The sequence below is a fragment of the Heteronotia binoei genome, chromosome 6 (assembly GCF_032191835.1).
Source record: "Heteronotia binoei isolate CCM8104 ecotype False Entrance Well chromosome 6, APGP_CSIRO_Hbin_v1, whole genome shotgun sequence".
NCBI classification, from domain to species: domain Eukaryota; kingdom Metazoa; phylum Chordata; class Lepidosauria; order Squamata; family Gekkonidae; genus Heteronotia; species Heteronotia binoei.
Window position 1 is genome coordinate 89,650,132 of NC_083228.1, and position 18,453 is coordinate 89,668,584.

General features: G+C 42.1%; 1 protein-coding gene across 1 annotated transcript in view; it reads right to left on the bottom strand.

Moving 5' to 3' along the window:
• CROCC2 (ciliary rootlet coiled-coil, rootletin family member 2) overlaps positions 1 to 18,453 on the bottom strand; it is a 118,998-nt gene that overhangs the window by 63,021 nt on the left and 37,524 nt on the right. Inside the window, exons 7-14 of the mRNA XM_060242145.1 lie at positions 16,633 to 16,798; positions 13,480 to 13,586; positions 10,419 to 10,616; positions 9,171 to 9,267; positions 8,885 to 8,974; positions 6,954 to 7,166; positions 4,835 to 5,034; positions 1,515 to 1,697 (exon numbers count right to left, since the gene is read on the bottom strand). Of these exons, the coding sequence (XP_060098128.1) occupies positions 1,515 to 1,697; positions 4,835 to 5,034; positions 6,954 to 7,166; positions 8,885 to 8,974; positions 9,171 to 9,267; positions 10,419 to 10,616; positions 13,480 to 13,586; positions 16,633 to 16,798 (1,254 nt within the window). The remainder of the gene's footprint in view (positions 1 to 1,514; positions 1,698 to 4,834; positions 5,035 to 6,953; positions 7,167 to 8,884; positions 8,975 to 9,170; positions 9,268 to 10,418; positions 10,617 to 13,479; positions 13,587 to 16,632; positions 16,799 to 18,453) is intronic.

Below are 18,453 nucleotides of genomic sequence, written 5' to 3' on the forward strand. Positions count from 1 at the left end.
AAGATCTAATTTTAAGACTACTTTTCAGAAAACCAGAGTGGATAACAAAGCAAACCCATCTGCTGTTCTGCTAAATCCATCTATTATTATGGAACACACATACACATGAAGCTGCCTTATACTGAATCAGACCATTGGTCCATCACAGTCAGTATTATCTACTCAGACTAGCAGTGGTTCTCCAGGGTCTCAGGCAATGGTTTTTCACACCACCTGCTGCTAGATCCTTGTAACTTGCGATGCTGGGGATTGAAGCTAGGACCTTCTGCATGCCACAACCCCGCCCACTACTGCAGTAGGGCAGAGAGTATAATAGTTCCATCCTAAACAGTGTCACACTCTTCTAAGGACCAAACTAGATGTGTGAAATTTTAAAGAGTTGGGTCCATGCACAGAATACACCACATGGACCAGCAAAAATGAGGAAATAACTTCCTTCAGTGCCACTTTGGCATAGAGTTGTGGGGGGGAGGCAGGAGGCTCCCCCATGGCAGCATTTTCAGCCCAATAGGGCTCTCCTTTATTTTTTTAACACCCATTCCGCGCAGCTGCTGTGTGGCTGCAAGGAACACAAGTTGGGTTCAGGGAACCTAGACCCTATGCTTTAAAACTTCTAGTTTGGCTCTGAGACTGTCAATGTAAATATAATGCTTCTTAGGAGGATGCTGTAAAAGACTGAGCCAAAGGCAACATTCTCTCACAGTTTTTCATCTACTTAATACTCGATAGGGAGGATGCAAGGACATTGTATGTGAAGCACTCTGAAAACTAAGAAATGCTATATAGCTAGTAAGTATTATTAATACAAATGAGTCAAACTCCATATTTTCACATGCACTGAACAAGACAGAATGTTAATTTTATTTGCAGTTCACAACTGTTTTCATATGGGGCATTCTTAATCCATGCGACTGCAAGAATAACAATAGCACTGAACACATTTGGGCAGTGAGACTACCTTTGAAGAGGTGAGGTGCATCATGACAATTGAGCAATACTTGCTGCTAAAGTGTTGGAGTGTTCTAATGAGTCTCCTGGCTGCTTTGCTCTTGCACTGGAGGGCAGGTCGCCTGCTTCTGCCAACTGTACATAGATCCTATTCCTTCCTCCCCCTTCACAGCTGGGTTTTTTTGTTGCTGCTGTCTTTACAATTTGTGAGCAATGATCAAATGCACTTGATTAGATACCAATTCACTTTGCATACTTTACTGGCAGACCTAGGGGGCCCTGGTTGCAGAATTTTGGGTTTTTGATTTACTATGGACTATGGTGCTGATCTGCCCTTAAAATGCCAATTTTCCATCATGCACACAAGAAAGCACTGCCAGTGCTTTAGTTACACTGTATAACATGTCTGACTGGCCACTGTGCATGGATGCGCCACATTCACTGAAACCTTGTACTGGTCAGACTGTCTCCTTAACCAAGAATATTACTGTCCATCACCAGCATGATGTAGAGAGCAGGACTGCCTTGTGCATCACAATGCTTTGGGGACAGCTGCAGCACCTCACCCCCGCTCTAGTTCCTTCCTTGTTCTTTCCCTTTCCTTAATCACATCCTCCTTCTGCTCCTGCAGGAGTTTCCTCTGTCTCTGCAGATCTCCATTCGCAATCTTCAGCCTCTCCCCCTCCAATTGGGAGGAATCAAGCTGCTGAGTCAGGCTTTCCATGGTCAACTCCAAGGTTTGCTTCTCCCTGAGGGGATGAGAAACAAAATTATAAGAACTGGTGGGTGGGTCGGTCGGTGAGAGAACGCAGCCCTTGGAAATAGGCTCAGCCCTGGCTTATCTCAGGACAGAACTATATGTTTTGTGTCCTCCATATGTCTTCAAAAATTGGCTATTGCTTCTGTTTTGTAAACTAAGATCAGGACAGCTTGGCTTCCAACAAGGAAGCACCAAGCGGTTCTTAACATTTTCTTTCTCCCTGCTCTGCTTCTTAATCCAAAGGCCCACATTTTTTAACAACAAAGGAATCACTGGTCTGGAATCCTGGGGTGGGGGAGTGACACCTGTATATATGAGGGAGAGCAGAAGGTAAAAAGCAGTGAGAGCAGGCCTGTAGCTACAGAGAGAGAGGCCTGGGGGACCAGGCCCCTCAAATCAAACCCCTTCATGAGCTTTAAGGCCCCCCCATCAGTCCCCCCTCTCCTGGCGACCACATACGCAATTGCCCCGCAGTGGCAGTGAGGCTTGCCTGGCAGTGGCGAGACTTGCCTGGTGGTAGCGGGGCAGAAGGAGGAGGTGGGCAGGAGCCAGGGGCCTTATGGTTGGACTAGCTGGAGAGAGGAGGGGGAGGCAGGCAGGCTCGTATGCTCCACAGATTGCTCAGTCACTCCCTCCTGCCCTCGCTTGGTTGCTCCTGCCCGCCCCTGCCACTCCCCCAGCAGCCCTGATGCAGCTGAGAGATGGACGGATGGAGCCCCCCCCTTCTGCGCCCATTTTGAGTCGCAGGAGCCCTCGCAGACCATCCTGGACAGACACTTTGCCATGGTCATGGCTAATGGATGGCAGGCAGGCAGGGCCCCCCCCCCCCACCTAAAATTTTCTGGCTATGGGCCTGAGTGAGAGTCAGAAAAAGGGCTCTTAGTGTGAAAGCTTAGAGCAGGGAGGAGGATGTGCTAGGGAGAAAGAGAAGAGGAAGATCTGCTCTATATTCAGAAGCCCTTCCCCTGCTTTATTTGTTTGCTTGTCATATAGTCTTCCTATTACAAGCCACTTTGTGTCTCCACTGGATATAAGTTATTCAGTAAAGCTGGATATAAATAATTCAATAAATAAATAAGGTTAGGCACCTTCTCCACTGAAAACTGAACCCTCCTGGTTCTGTTTTGCAAAGGAGAAGGGGTGAGTGGGCTTTCATGACTTCTTGGAGAAATAAGTAGTCCTGTTCCCAGTCCTTCCAGTATTTATTATCTGGGGGGAGAGAAAGAAGGGAGTGGAGTTTGAGCACGACCTTTAAGAATACTAGCAGGATGTTGGATGCATGGAAAGTCTCGTGTGAGAAGGACTTGGGGTAGAAAGAAAGAAATCCAGCTAGCTGACCAAAAAAACTTGAGAGGAATAATTTGCAGTGGCATGCTAGCAAAACGATGGCCTTTTATTTGAGAAAAAAAGTTATCTAAAGAGCAGGGATTTTATTGCAGAAAAAGCCCAGCAGGAACTCATTTGCATATTAACCCACAGCCCCTGATGCCGCGCCAGCGGGAAGTGCATTCCTGTGCTTTCCTGCTTAAAAGCCATGCTAAAGAATAGGTATCAGATTCATGAACACACCTTGCTGTCACTCAGCCTTCCATGGGTAGAAAGTAATATACAAGTGGTACAACATAAATGGTTTACCTGTATGTTGGATCTCTCTGCACCTGCTCTCTGTCTCCCAGCAGAAAGAAGGATACAGACAGAGAGTTCATCACAGGAGCAGACCAGATAGAGATGAACCCACTACTTCAATGATCCATCCATTACATTTTATGTAGGGAGCACAATGGGATATACACATGAGCTTGCTTCCCTCTCATAGCAGGTAGAATATTTTTTATCTGAACAAGGCATGTAAGCAGCTGCTGAATATTTTTTGTCCAAAAGTGAGTATACCAATTTGGCTTGTTTTTGAGTTGCCAATATTAATGCCTTCTTCTTTAGAGTTGGTTTTCAAAAAATGAAATTGGTACTCATATCAAAGGCAGAAAATTCTTGGACAGAAAGTGCAAAACCTATTTTGACAACATGGGATGGTATCCTAGAAGGAAGTGCTAAGAAGCCATCCAGTCAAACAATCAAGGAAGAACCACCACATGCAGCTCAGGCCCAAGCGTGCCATTGTAGAATAAATCAAATTCCTAAGGATATTTGCAACATAAGTACCTCCAGATTATTCAAGCAAAAAGAAACAAGCACAAGGTAAAACAACCTTAAGATTTTCGAATCAATTTAACCCAGTTAAAAAAAAAATCTTTCCCAGCCTCAAAGAGAATTGTGCTCTATTTTCCCCTATCCACTTGCCAGTGCCAAATGCTGTTATTTTCATTCATTCATTTACTGAGAGGGGGAGGACAGATGAGATCAGTGCCAGATGGAACAGAGCAGAGCAGAGGGAGACCAATACAGTTTGGGTTCCTATCACCTCAACCACAGTCTGGCGGAACATCTTCACTTTACAGGCCCTGCAGAATGGCATTAAGTCCCATGAGGCCCAGATCTCACTCGGGAGACAGTTCTACCAGACCAGGGCCAGAGCTGAAAAGGCTGTGGTCCTGGTCAAGGCTGGGCAGACTTCTTTCAGGCTGGGGATCACTAGTAGATGTTGGTCTGTAGAGCATAATGCTCTTTGGGGGAAATACTAGGAGAGATGGTCCTGAAGATATGTTGGTCCCACAAAGAGCATAAATCTAACACCTTGAACTTACTTGGTATTCAATTGTATCTGGAGAGAATGTTACATATGATCCTTTCAATAAATGCACTTGCCATTTTCTGTGACTAGAACATGTATTTTCCAGCTTCAATAAACACAAATGTACTGTATTGTCAATAATCTGGTTTTCAGTCACATGTACTGAAACTGGAAAACATGCATGTTGGCCCTACTTATACTAAATGGCAAATACGCATTGAGAGGATCATGCACTTTCCTGGCACAAGTGGTAGGAGAACCAAAATCGTAACAACTGAAAAAGGTGTGTAAAAGAATGGTGCACCACATGGAGATTTTGCAGTCTCACAGATATATAACACAGCTTCCTTTCTGGAATTCAGATTCAAAAGTTGCAGCCATATCATATGAGAACACAAACAGATCTTGAACCTCCCTTTTCTCCTGTCTGCCTTCACCTTCCTAGATTTTCCATGGAGGCTTTCCAGCGTTGCAGTTCCTGCCTGCAGTCTTCTAAGGCCCCAGTAAGTGCTTCACATTCCTCTCTCTGTTCCTGCAGCCGCCTGTTTGCTGCCTGTGTTTCCTGCTGGTAGTCAGAAAGCTGCTTCTTGACAGATCCCAGTGCATCCTGGCAAGACTCCAGCTGCACATGCAACTCCTTTTCATAAAAAAGAGGGATCAAACATGAGGCTCCTTCTGTCATATAACATAATATACACAGGGGATCAGACACCCCATTTAACAGATGGACCAAGTGCTGTGATTATCACTTCCCTCCACTATGAAAGCCTTATAGCAAAGAAAGCTAAATTTTAAATGATAAACATCAAAATACATGTTTGGGATAAATCTAAAACTGCATGGAAGAGGTAGCAAATATAAACAAATAAAAACTAGGTCAGAGGAATACATGAAGATAGGGGTGGAATTCTAGCAGGAGCTCCTTTGCATATTAAACCACACATCCCTGATGTAGCCAATCCTCCAAGAGCTTACAAAAAAGAGCCTTGTAAGCTCTTGGAGGATTGGCTACATCAGGGGTGTGTGGCCTAATATGCAAAGGAGCTCCTGCTGGAATTCCACCCCTGAAGATACTTTATACTGAGTTAGACCATTGGTCTATCAAGGTTTAGTGCTGTCTACTGTTATTGACAATGGCTATCCAAGTTTTCAGGCAGTGGTCCTTCACATCACCTACATTGGAGATGCTGAGAATTCATTCTGGAACCTTTTGAAGTAAACACTCTATGCACCTTCCTGTAGTTTTCAGTGTTTAGTCATGGTACCCTATTGATGAGGACTGCCTGTCCATCTTCCTGTGATCTAAGAAATGAACACACTGCAAGAGCCAGCACAAGATGTCATGGAAGCAACTGGCCTATCATGTGAAAATGGTGATGAAGAGGAAGAAGATGAAGAACTGCAGATTTATACCCTGCCCTTCTCCCTGAATCAGAGACTCAGAGCAGCTTACAGTTTTCTATGTCTTCTCCCCCCACAACAGACACCCTGTGAGGTGGGTGGGGCTGAGAGGGCTCTCACAGCAGCTGCCCTTTCAAGGACAGCTCCTGCGATAGCTATGGCTAACCCAAGGCCATTCCAGCAGGTGCAAGTGGAGGAGTGGGGAATCAAACCCGAGTCTCCCAGATAAGAGTCCACACACTTAACCACTACACCAAACTGGCTCTCTGATGAAGATGGAAAGCCTGCCCCCACCTTCCATGGAGATTGTCTCAATGCCCTGTTCTTAAGGGTGCCTTTTAGTGAAGCCTTGCCTTTGGATGTATTTCCAGTCCCTCCCACAAAGTTCTCTACAATTCACAGTCTTTCCTTTCCCATAATGATTTGTATTGTGCTAGTGACAAAATAAACACATAATGTTAAAGAAATGACTACTTTTATTATTTAATGTAGGTATAGACATATCAGTGTGCAAGAAACTATACAGAATGGAGGTAGACTTTGCACAGAGATAGATTATAATTCATATCAACAGTGAAATGAGGGGTGGGTGGGATCTTGTGTTATAGCTGTAACTAATTAGATTCACATGTGAAAAATAACAGTAATAAAATCATAGATTATATATATCAGTGTCCAAAGTCCAAAGGGAGTTTGACAAAGTTATATGTCCTTTGGATGAAAAAGCCCTGAAGACTTATGGTGTCTTTCCAATATTTGTCTGATACAAGAAGAGCATACTTGAAGCAAGTAGGCACTTCTTCAGCAGACAGCAAATCTGTAATACAGCTTATACCCTTGTACCTTCAGCCAACTCACAGTTTTTTCCATCTTCAAATATGAAACTATAGCTATTTCCAAATTGTATTTTGTCAAATTTTCACCAATTAAACCAATTATCAGCAAGAACCTTCACATAAAACCACAGTTACAGAACATTAACTGTAATCAGGACATTCAAACTAATAACATTATATACAGTCTATTTTTAGGACTAAGAAGTGTACAACTTGTAAAACTATTTTAAAATAACATTGTAAGCAACATTCTTCATTATATATTACATGTTATATTTATTTTAACCACAAATGCAGTGTACATTAAAATCAAGCCAACCTGTTCACGCTGCTGTGAATGCTGGATAACCGCCTGCACTGACTGCAATGCTACATTTGGACCGGGAGAACGTGTTCGGGATGGCGATGTCCACCGACGATGAGGAGAGCTGGAGCGCAGAGGGGAGGTATGCCATAGAGTCTCCTCCTCTGCTGTAGCCTTTGCAGTTTCCAAGGAGGTGAGTCCTGTGCTCTTAGATTCTGCAAGAGCCAACTATAATGAGAAAAGAGGGGAAGTGAATCCTACTAAAGCTGATCTGTTAGGCAAAGATTTTAAAAGTGGGGCTTGAAACTGAGATTCTAAACATCTCATTTGTTAGTTCAGATGCCAATTTCACATGGCTTTACTGAGAACAGAAATGGTGCCATACCTAATAAAAGTGATTTGTGGTTGTGAACAAGGTCAGCACAACACTTTAAACAATATAATTTGGTAATATTGGTATATTTTTCGGTATTTCAAATGACTGCTTTAGTTTTCTATCATTAGAATAAAATAGCAGCAACAAGAATAGTCCTTTAAAGTTGTATTTAGTTACTTGGGTTGCTTGCTTTATAGATTCACATCTTGATTGACTCTTATGAGCATAGTTGAAATATCAGCTCAATACTGAGGAGGTGTGGGTCCTGTCCTTTACATTAAAAATAGCTGTTTGGATACAAGATTTATCTGAGCTGTCTTTCTGTTGCCAAATGCATGCTACACAAGTAAAAAGGTCCATCTGCAAACAAATGTCCTTTGTGAAGATATGGAACAATATTCATTTCCTCAAAAGAAAATGTTGATACCATACCTTCACTGAATGGTTCCTTGCAAGAGGCAAGTAGCCCTCACCTTTGCAGCCATGGAAATCTTTAAAATGTTAGTTATTATTAATTATGTATTAAAAATGCCTAAAGGTAGAGTAGGCTCTGAGGAGGAACACCTCTCCTTAAGACTGTTTAATCACAGGCAAGTAATGTCTCCACACATAAAGAGCTGGACAAAGCGCAATGTAAAATCCATACCCACAGGGCATAGCAAAGATCCTTTCAGGATTTCTATCTGTATTTGCATAGTTTTTTTTTTTTACTTGCTGTCAATAATAATGCCAATTTAAGTCTTATGATCCAACAAGAAACCAGTAAACTGTGCTCAAGAGAAGCCTAATGCTTCCTACACACTAACACATAAACAAGTATAAGATCAGGACACAACCTACTAAGTAGCCTCCATTTTAAGCCCCACTGGAATAAATGGAAGCTAGGCCAGCTGATAATGCTCTTGCACAATGTGGTTCATTTCAAATGGGTCTTGTACAGGTGAACTTATTTCTAATTAACAAAGCAGTAGACAAATGCACCTTTAAGAACAACTAAGTTTTATTTAGAATGTAAGCTTTCATATTTAGAAAGCTTGCATTCTAAATAAAACTTAGCTGGTCTTAAAGGTGCACTTGTCTACTACTGGGATTTATTTCTATTTATTTAAACACAATCATTGCAGAATTATCAAGGTGGTCTAGAACTCTTTAAAACACATCAATAAAAAATTAAATGCTATCAGCAATAAAAATACTACATCTTAAAAATTAGTAGCAGTAGAAGACACTGAAGTAAAAGCTTCAGTGGACAGAATCAGACTTAATTTGGATAGTAATGATGATGTCAAACAATTTCACCAAGGAGAAAGTTCCAAAACTGGAGTGCCACAACAGAAAAGGTTGTTTCTCCAGTAACCACCCATCTAAATTCAGAACTCAGCAGTACCCATGAAAGAGCCTTAAGCAACTGATTACTTCCTGAGGAATTGTGTCCCATTGTTTCTTAAAAATTATGATTTAGATTACTATCATCAAATGATAGCTGTACTATAAATGGACCTTGTAAAATGGGCCTTCTGTAATTCCCTTCTCCTTTAATTGGATGGACATAGGGTGAAATTGCACAAACCTGTGTGATGCTGCTCAAGGTACGCTGCAAAAAGTCAATTTCTTCCTTTAGGTTCTTCATCTCCTCTAGATCTCCAACCTTACCGGCCTCCTAGTGTTCAAAGATAAGCAGTCTCTCAGATATGGGCATGGGGGGAAGATTAAAGAAAGTATGAGAAGGCATGTATGTGTGGCAGTATGAACACATGTTTATGAGTGAGCGTGTGTCTCTGTGAGAACATGAGTGTTGGTAAGGGTATCTATGTTGTATGAAAGCAACAGAAAGAGGGATTTGTGGATATGTGTACCAATTTCTGAATGTCCATTTTTAAGGCAGAGATGGTCTTCTCCTTCTTTGTGTTCTGTTCTTTAAGTTTATCTCCTAAAGCTGCTAGTTCTATAATCCTGGAAGACACAACCAGACATAGGTGAACTGATCACAAGGGAGAAAAAGTAATTCAAAGAGTTCAATTTTCTTGGGTCCATTAAAGGACAGAGAAAATACAAATTCACACATCATCTTGAAACCATAGGACTACAGAAAGATTTTTCAGGGAGGTGAAAATGACCTCACTTCTATAGTACACACGCTGCCTCTAGTCAAACAGAATGAACATAAAAACTTGCAAAACCTGCTGATGACAAATACCAGTGGGATAAATGTTCGAACTACTAGAAGTAGTAGGAAGGGAATTGAAAACAAATCAGCCAGTATCATAATGCCCCTGTATAAATCAATGGTGCAGCCTTATTTGGAGTACTGTGTACAATTCTGCTCACCGCACCTCAAAAAAGATATTATAGCATTGGAAAAGTGAAGAAAAGGGCAACTAGAATGATTAAGCGGTTGAAACACTTTCCCTATGAAGGAAGGTTAAGACGCTTGGGGCTCTTTAGCTTGGAGAAACGTTGACTGCGGGGTGACATGATAGAGGTTTACAAGATTATGCATGGGGTAGAGAAGGTAGAGAAAGAAGTTCTCTCACAATATGAGAATTTGTGGGCATTCAATGAAATTATTGAGCAGTCGGGTTAGAACTGATAAAAGAAAGTACTTCTTCACCCAAAGGGTGATTAACACAAGGAATTCACTGCCACAGTAGGTGGTGGCAGCTACAAGCATAGACAGCTTCAAAAGGGGATTGGATAACCATATAGAGCAGAGGTCCATCAGTGGCTATTAGCCACAGCCTATTGTTGGAGCTCTCAGTCTGCGGCAGTGATGCTTTGTATTCTTGGTGCTTGGGGGGGGGGGGCAGTGGGAGGGCTTCTAGCCTCACTGGTGGACCTCCTGATGGCACTTGGGTTTTTTTGCCACTGTGTGACACAGAGTGTTGGACTGAATGGGCCATTGGCCTGATCCAACATGGCTTCTTTTATGTTCTTAGAAGTGATCCCCTTCTTTGAAAGGGCCTTTTGTTTTATTATTCTTTATTACCTGGGATCTGCTGATGTGGATGGAGGGCTGTTTCTCTATGGTAACAAAACAAACAAGGAGTCGGTCTGTACGCCCTTTAAGGCACTCTAATGTTCTGATTCACAGGCACTTTTCTCACCTGGAGTTTAGATCAGCTTTTTCTCCATCCCAGAGACTCTGCTGCTGCATCATCTCCCGAACTTTATCATGGAGCTGCTTCTCCAGCAAACAAACAGAGCTGCTTTCAGAGAGACGCAGGTTGGAATCCAAATTGAGACAGGCAGTCTGGAGGCGGCGGGCCACTCTTGCCATGTCAGTTCCTGTTTCAGCAAAACCTCTGTAATGAAAGGGTTAAAAGCTTTTTCTAAAAATAAAATAAAATCAGAATCTGCATATTGTGATCTCACATCTCCAAGCCTAACATGTACTGTTATCCACCATGCTGTCATATAACTAGGACATCAGCAACCACTAGGAACATATATTACTGCTCTATTTGTGTTTATATAATAATAATTTTTAATTTATATCCCACCCTCCTCGCCGAAGCAGGCACAGGGCGGCTCACATGACATAAATACATTATTACAGTAGTACAGCAATAAAATTGATAGCAATTAAAAGTACAATTACATTTAAAACAGCATTTAAACTAATAATTTAAAACCACAGTATGATATGGTGCTACAGTCTTGGTATATGCATATAAACATAGTTTTCATGGCGATGATACAATGGTTCCACCTTAAAAGGCCAGCTGGAAGAGCATAGTCTTGCAGGCCCGGTGGAACTGATTAAGGCTCCGCAGGGCCCACACCTCTTCTGGTAGCTGATTCCACCAGTGGGGTGCTGTAATTGAGAAGGCCCACTCCCTTGTCGCTTTTAGTTTGGCCTCCTTTGGCTCAGGTATTTTCAGCAGATTTTGTGAGCTAGATCTCAGTACTCTCTGGGGAACATATGGGGAGAGCCGGTCCCTAAGGTAGGCAGGTCCTCAGCCATATAGGGCTTTAAAGGTAATAACCAGCAACTTGTAATGAACTCGGTACACAATTGGCAGTTCCCGCAGCCTAAGCTGTATATGTTCCCACCTAGGGAGTCCCATTAACAGCCTGGCTGCTGTGTTCTGCACTAGTTGCAGTTTCTGGGTTCGGCACAGGGGCAGCCCCGTGTAGAGGGCATTACAGTAGTCTAACCTCGAGGTGACCATTGCATAGATCACTGTTGCCAGATCATCACACTCCAGGAAGGGAGCCAGCTAAGATGAAAAAAGTCTTCCATTGTCAAAGAAGACTCCAGTAGCACCCCCAGACTCTTGACCCTGCGCACTGCTTTCTGTGGCGCACCATCAAAAACCGGTAGGGGAATTTTCCCTCCCAGACCGCCATGGCCCAGGCAAAGGACCTCTGTCTTCGCTGGATTCAATTTCAACCCACTCAGCCTAAGCCAACCTGCCATGGCTTGCAACACCAGGTCCAGATTTTCAGGAACATCGTTAGTCCGGCCGTCCATCAATAGATAGAGCTGGGTGTCATCAACGTACTGGTGGCAACCCAGCCCATATCTCCGGGCAATCTGGGCAAGGGGGCGCATATAGATGTTAAACAACATCAGGGAGAGGACTGCCCCCTGAGGCACCCCTACAATTAAGTAGGTGTCTCTGGGAATGTTCTCCCCCAATCGCCACCCTTTGTTCCCGACCATCAAGGAAAGAGGAAAGCCACTGCAAGGCCAGCCCCTGGATCCCTGCATTGGCAAGGTAGCAGGTCAGTAACTGGTGGTCGACCGTATCGAACGCAGATTGCCCGGAGATATGGGCTGGGTTGCCACCAGTACGTTGATGTTCTAGTCGCTTCGTCCCGAGTACGCTGCCATTGCCTATCCAGCCGTCTGAGTCCTCGCTTCAGCTGGCGCAGCTCCAGGGTGTACCACGGGGCCAGCTTAACACGGGGGCGCAGAGGGCGTCGAGGTGCGATCTCGTTGATGGCTCTGGAGAGCCGGCCATGCCAGGTATCAACCAGATCATCGAGAGAATTGCCAGGGGGCCAGGGATCCCGTAGAGCCATTTGGAACTGCTCCGGATCCATCTGACTCCACGGGCGAGCCATAAGCAGCTCGTCGCCTAAACGGGTTTGGAGTGGAGCATCCACACGAGCCTTGAGGGCAAAGTGGTCTGACCATGGCACCGCTTCTGCAGTTATATCGTCCACCATAACCCCGGCCGCAAAGATCAAGTCTAACATGTGCCCTGCCTGGTGAGTGGGGGATGTAACAAACTGAGAGAGTCCTAGTGTCGCCATGGATGACACTAGCTCCATTGTCTGACTGTTTGCGTGCATGCACAAAAAAATCAAAGATCAGGTATACCATAGTAAAAAATATCTTGGCTGTTTTCCCCCTTATGGTTCCCCCCTATTGTTGTGTCCAAAATTGTGCTGGTACCTTTCAGATATTCATGTTTATTGATTTTAAAGACATATACCCTGCCTTTTGAGCAACTAGTTCTCAGGGGGGCTTACAAACAATAGGTTAAATTCAATATAAATCTCACACAACCCCAAACAAAAACTACAGTGTAGCCTTTGTAGCAGAGACCAGAGTGTCATTTTTCTCATGGCTGCTTGCAATTTAGGAGCCAAAATTTAAAAAAAGCCTTTCCCTGCAAGTGGGATTTTATTTCTGTCAGCATATATCTGAATCACAATAATGCAAAAATCCCTGTCCTCTGATCTTCCTTTATATTTTCAACAGTGTAGTACAGCAGTCATTTGGTGTAGTTTTGGTGTATGCCTAGGGAGACCCAGGTTCTTTAAATTCCTGCTTGCCATGAAACTTAATGACTGACTTGGGACCAGTCATGATCTTTCAGTCTGACCCATGTCAAAGGATTGTTTCAAGAAATAAAATGAAGAAATAGAGAACCATGTATGTCACCCTAGTTCCTTGGAGGAAGGCAGGCCAAAACAGTACTAATTAAAATTAATGTTATCTAAACTGAATGGTTATTGAACCTAACATTCTTGGAGGCTATAGAAATTTCATTGACTAGCCCTGACTAGTTTTGAAGCTGATGGGGCTGAATGCTTCTGAAAAATCAAGGCCTGGCAGTGGCAGGATTGTCAGATCTTTAGCATATTTCTCTCCATAATAATTGACAGCTCAGAAATCCAACACTGCTTCGATCACCTTTATGTTGCACCCACCTCTCCACTGTGGTGCGGAGCTCTGCAAAGGTGCCACGAAGCGTTGCAGCTTGCCGCCATAGCAAGAGGATTCCACTGTGCTCGCTGCTTAAATACGAACCATAACTCTGGGAAGAACAATCACAAGAGCATGATTGGCACAATGCAGTTCTGACACATCATAACTTTGTTGAAGGCAGTTGCAGAAAGCATTCTCTTGCATTTGTAATACTTACTGTTCAAAAGCATCTTCCAAAGTCTCCTGTATGAGTAACAGGACATTATGTAAAGCCCTTAGTACCACTGGCACAGGGAAGCAGAAAGATTACAGAAAACCTTATTCTCATATAACTGAATTGATTTTAGGACATTTGTTGTTCTGCAAGCTGTAATGATTTTTCTTAAAATAGGAAAGAACATTCTAAAATGAATAAATAACATATAAACTAATCTTTAGTTTCCAATACACTGTACTTTCCAAGCAGGCAGGGACATTGCGCCATCCCCAAATACACACAACAACACTGCACAGCCAAAATACAAACCAGGGACTCAAAGAAATGCATCCCCTTCCAACATTGTACTGCGGCTGGCATCAACTCTGGCTAAGCAAATAAAATTCTGAGCTCAGAACTTGGCCAGGATACAGAATGAGCTAATATTTCACTGCATAAATGAGCATGTCTCAGTGCTTGTAAATCCATATGTATAGATTATTCTTATGCAGCACAATAAATAAACAAATATAAACTTTCCAGTTTAGAGCAGAAGGTTTCAAAGTTTCTCATTGGATCTAGGTTCCTTCTCACAGAGGAGTCATTTACAATGATTTTTAGAGTTCCAGTAGTACCTTGATGGTCTTAAGATCTGTGGAAGTATAATACAACTTTTAGTTTTAAATGAGGCACTACTACAGCAGGTTAGTAGCAGTTGGAAATGCTATAGCAATGACAAAAATGGCATTATTATTAACTTTTGTATCCCACCCTTCCTCCAAGGATCTCATCATAGCATACATCAAGTTATCTCATTTTATCATTATAACTGCCATGTGATAGGTTAGGCTGATATAAAATTAGTTCCTTGAGATCCCCTAGTAGGAAGTTTTGATGACTAGGTGGAGATTTGAACTCATTTTCCATGGTTCACCTAATATATCATGTTGATGATACATCTGAGTTAAAGTATTACAAAAATGTCAAAAACTAAGTGAAACTAGAATATTCTGAAAGCTAGCAATAACTAACAAGCCTATGCAATGCTACGTTAAGAAATCAGACCAACATGGCTCCCCACCTGAAACCTATGCATCTAAATCTCTCATTAAGTTATGCTCATTTAAGTCTGCTAGCCCTGAACAAACATTTCTCTGAGGACAAACTGTCACACCTTGTTTACCATCAACAACTGCATTTCTTGTTAGTAAAAATGTGTGACAGTGTGTCCTCATAGAAATGTTTATTCAAGGCTAGAAGCACAACAAAATTCACATGAGAGATTTGGTCTGGTGATCAAGCCTTCAGAGAAATGTGGCTTTATTAAAGCTAACAAGCCCATCCTCAACTATATGGTGAAGCTGACTTAAGCATCTATAAAGATATTGAACTTTATATGATATGGTATATGGACTTGTGTCCCTTTATGAATGGATTAGAATTTGGTGAACTGCTGATTTGGGACATTAGACTCTTGGTGATTGTTATGTATTAAATGTTCGAACTTTAAGTCATTGCTATTTCTCCCTGTAGTTACCTATTTTGGAGTAAAGAATCCTATTTATACTGTATTGGTTGTATAATACTGTGCACAGTTTTTGTTTTGTATTCTTCATTTACTGTGTATCTGACTCTTTGATTGTTGTTTCTAAAGTTTGCTGTACATCACCCAGAACCTGGTGTGGGCTGGGATAGGGCTATTAATCAATAACATTAATAGGGCTATTAATCAATTAGCCATTGATATAACAGAGTAAAATATGTGAGGACAAAGATAACAGAGGACTGACATAGGAAAAAAATTATATATAATGGTTATCTTTACGGACAGCATTCCCATCTTTTTTATCCAACAGGTGTACCTAAGAGTCTTATGGCTATACAGTAGTATATAAATAAATAATAAATACAAATAAATAATATCCATTGGATAAACTGCTGAAAACACTTAATAAGTAGGATGGACCACAGGTAGTAAACAATGGTGCAGGGCTACAATGCCTGAATTCTATGCACATAGAAACAAATCCATATTAATTGGGAATTGTACGCCTGATTTTACTGATTCAAAAATAATGGTTCATAGAGTTAAACTGTGTACACCCTATACTTTCTAAATAGCAACCCTTATGTTTTGTGATTGTGTATTAATTGTTCAAAATAAAAATCAATCTCAAATAAATTGGATTTGTACTGATTTCAGACTATAGCACTCATACCTACATTAATTTTCCAGAAAGTTAACTCCAATTTGGGTTTTTCCCTTCCATAATGAATTTAAAAAAAGAGACTTCAAGGAAATAGACCCCAAGTCACCCATACAAAAGAAAAGGGGAGATAATAGGGTCATAAAACTGTAACAACAACAAAAAGAAACTTATGAGCTATGGCATTCTCAAAAGATTGAATCTGGAAAAAACAGCAATTTAATATTTAATTCTGACACCAGCTGGAAATTGCCTCCACATTTGTATCCCTGGATATAGCGACACTAAAAAAAAGTCCTACATGATTTCTGCTGATTTCAGGGACACCAGGAAGGCTGAGAGAGAACCAAATAGTTTATTCCATTGTCTCCTTTCCAACTGTACCAATAGCAGGAAGAAGGAGGGGGGAGGAAAATGGTAGAGAGTTCCAACTTTTTACCAGCTAGCACTGAACCTGGCAATGTCTTCATCTGGATCTAAAAGTTTTTTGTTTTGTTTTTTTAAATCCATATTGAACTGATCCAGGAAAGGAAAAACGATGGAGCAGGGATAGCTCATGTTCATGGAATGCCCTGGTCCTGGAGTGCAGATCCTTTCAGTGGGTTGCTTTTCATGCTCTCTGAAATCAAGGTCAAACAACTCCTTCCCCATATTCCCTTGCCTTATCCCACAGGATACTCTGTGGTAACTGAAGAATGAATGTATGATTAAGTGTGCTTTTGCAAGGCAGTTATGAAGTTAATAGGATTTACCTCTCTGCCCTTGTGCAACTGTGATTCTTTCTGTTCCATTTCTCTTCTCAGAATTTGCAAATCCATAGTTGCCTTCTCAAGCTCTCCTGCTAGTCTCTGATTTGAAGACTTCATTTGATCCAGTTGTTCCCGCAGCAGAGTATTCATCTGGGAAAGGTTGGTACTTCTACAATAAAAGCAAACTACAGACAATAATTTCCTTCCTGACCATCACAGGGTAGTAGAGTTCTATTATATTCTTGAATTCCTGTACATCTCCATGCCCATTCAGAAAAACATTTCAGTAATTATCCAGATGGAACATTTTCTTTTACAGGGAAATTTGGAAAAGGTACTCATCCTCTTGGCATATACTACCTTGCCAACTCACCAACACTGCCAAATAATTTGTTTATGGAACAAAATAGATCCAAGGTTCTGAGGTCATTCTCAATGGGCACTTCATTGATCTGGCCAGCACTACTGACATAATGGGCAAAGTGTTGGGGGCTTCTGCCTGCATTATTCATACCAACTCCTTGTTGTAAAGTCAAGGTTCCCACTGCATTAAGGCTCTGCATGAGCCATAATTGCTAGTATGCCATCCACACTTTATAACAGTGACTGCATTCAGACATCACGAACAAGCTGAGTTTGACAAGTTGTGTGTATAAATCACAGCTGACATGGCAACCCCAGCAAGGGGCTTTCAAGGCAAATGACATGCAGAGTTGATCTGCCATTTCCTTTCACCAAAGAGCCCTCCTTTGTGGTCTCCCTTCCAAGCACTGACCCTATTTAGCTTCTGAGATCTAATGAGATTAGACTACACCATCCTGGCTTCCATCCCTGTGTCAAGATAGAGGCTGGTTTACTGCCTACTCAGTCTCCACCTTTCCCCTCACATACAGAGCCAAGAATGAAGACTTCCTAGTTTAGGAATTTCTCAGTCTAAAGAAAATTTGTTGTAAAATCTGAACTGGACATTTTAACAAACTGGGTTTCCCCCCCGGATTTGGAAAGAGGAAACAAACTGAAATTTGTTAAATTGTTCCAATTTGTGCTTCACAATAAAAAGAGACAAGGACCATTTTCGCACTCAGCTCACCTCGCAGTCACAATCCTGTTCCCTTCGCAGTGTCTGGTCGGATTTCCCTCCATCTGCGCCGAAGTTACAGGAAGTGCCGCAGCTTTTGCGTAGCAAACGTAAACCGCTAAAACCCAGTTTATGTTTGCTATGCAAAAGCTGCGGCACTTCCTGTAACTCCAGCGCAGATGGTGGGAAATCCGACAGACGCTGCGGAGGGAACAGGATTGTGACTGCAAGGTAAGCTGTGTGCGAAAACGGTCTATATTAACACCTTCTCAAATAAGTAAGTATTCTTGCCCCCACACACCAAGAGAGGAGGGGCTGCATGAGCCATAGATCAAACCAGGCTTAATCTCATCACTACCAAAACATTTATTCATGAATAGAGGGAGCACAAGAACGTTATTTGACTATACTTGCCAAGTTAACATTTCTATGCTCCAAATTTCTCCTGTATTATCTAGATTCAATCTTCTCTGAAGTATAATCACTCAAACAACAGACTAGATAGAACACCTCTGTTTAGAACGCATCATGGCATTGTTTTGTTCCCAGATCCTCAGTAACAGCTGTGACCAGAAGCACCTATTTCAGTGTGCCTGGCACCTCAGCTGACCCTCTCTTTGATTACTGCAATCTCACCTGAATGATCCATGCTTTGTTAATCTACACTACAACATGATCTAGAACACTGAGTCATTTATTATAACTCATGCCATGACCTTGATCAACCTTTCACCCTTTAGAGAGCA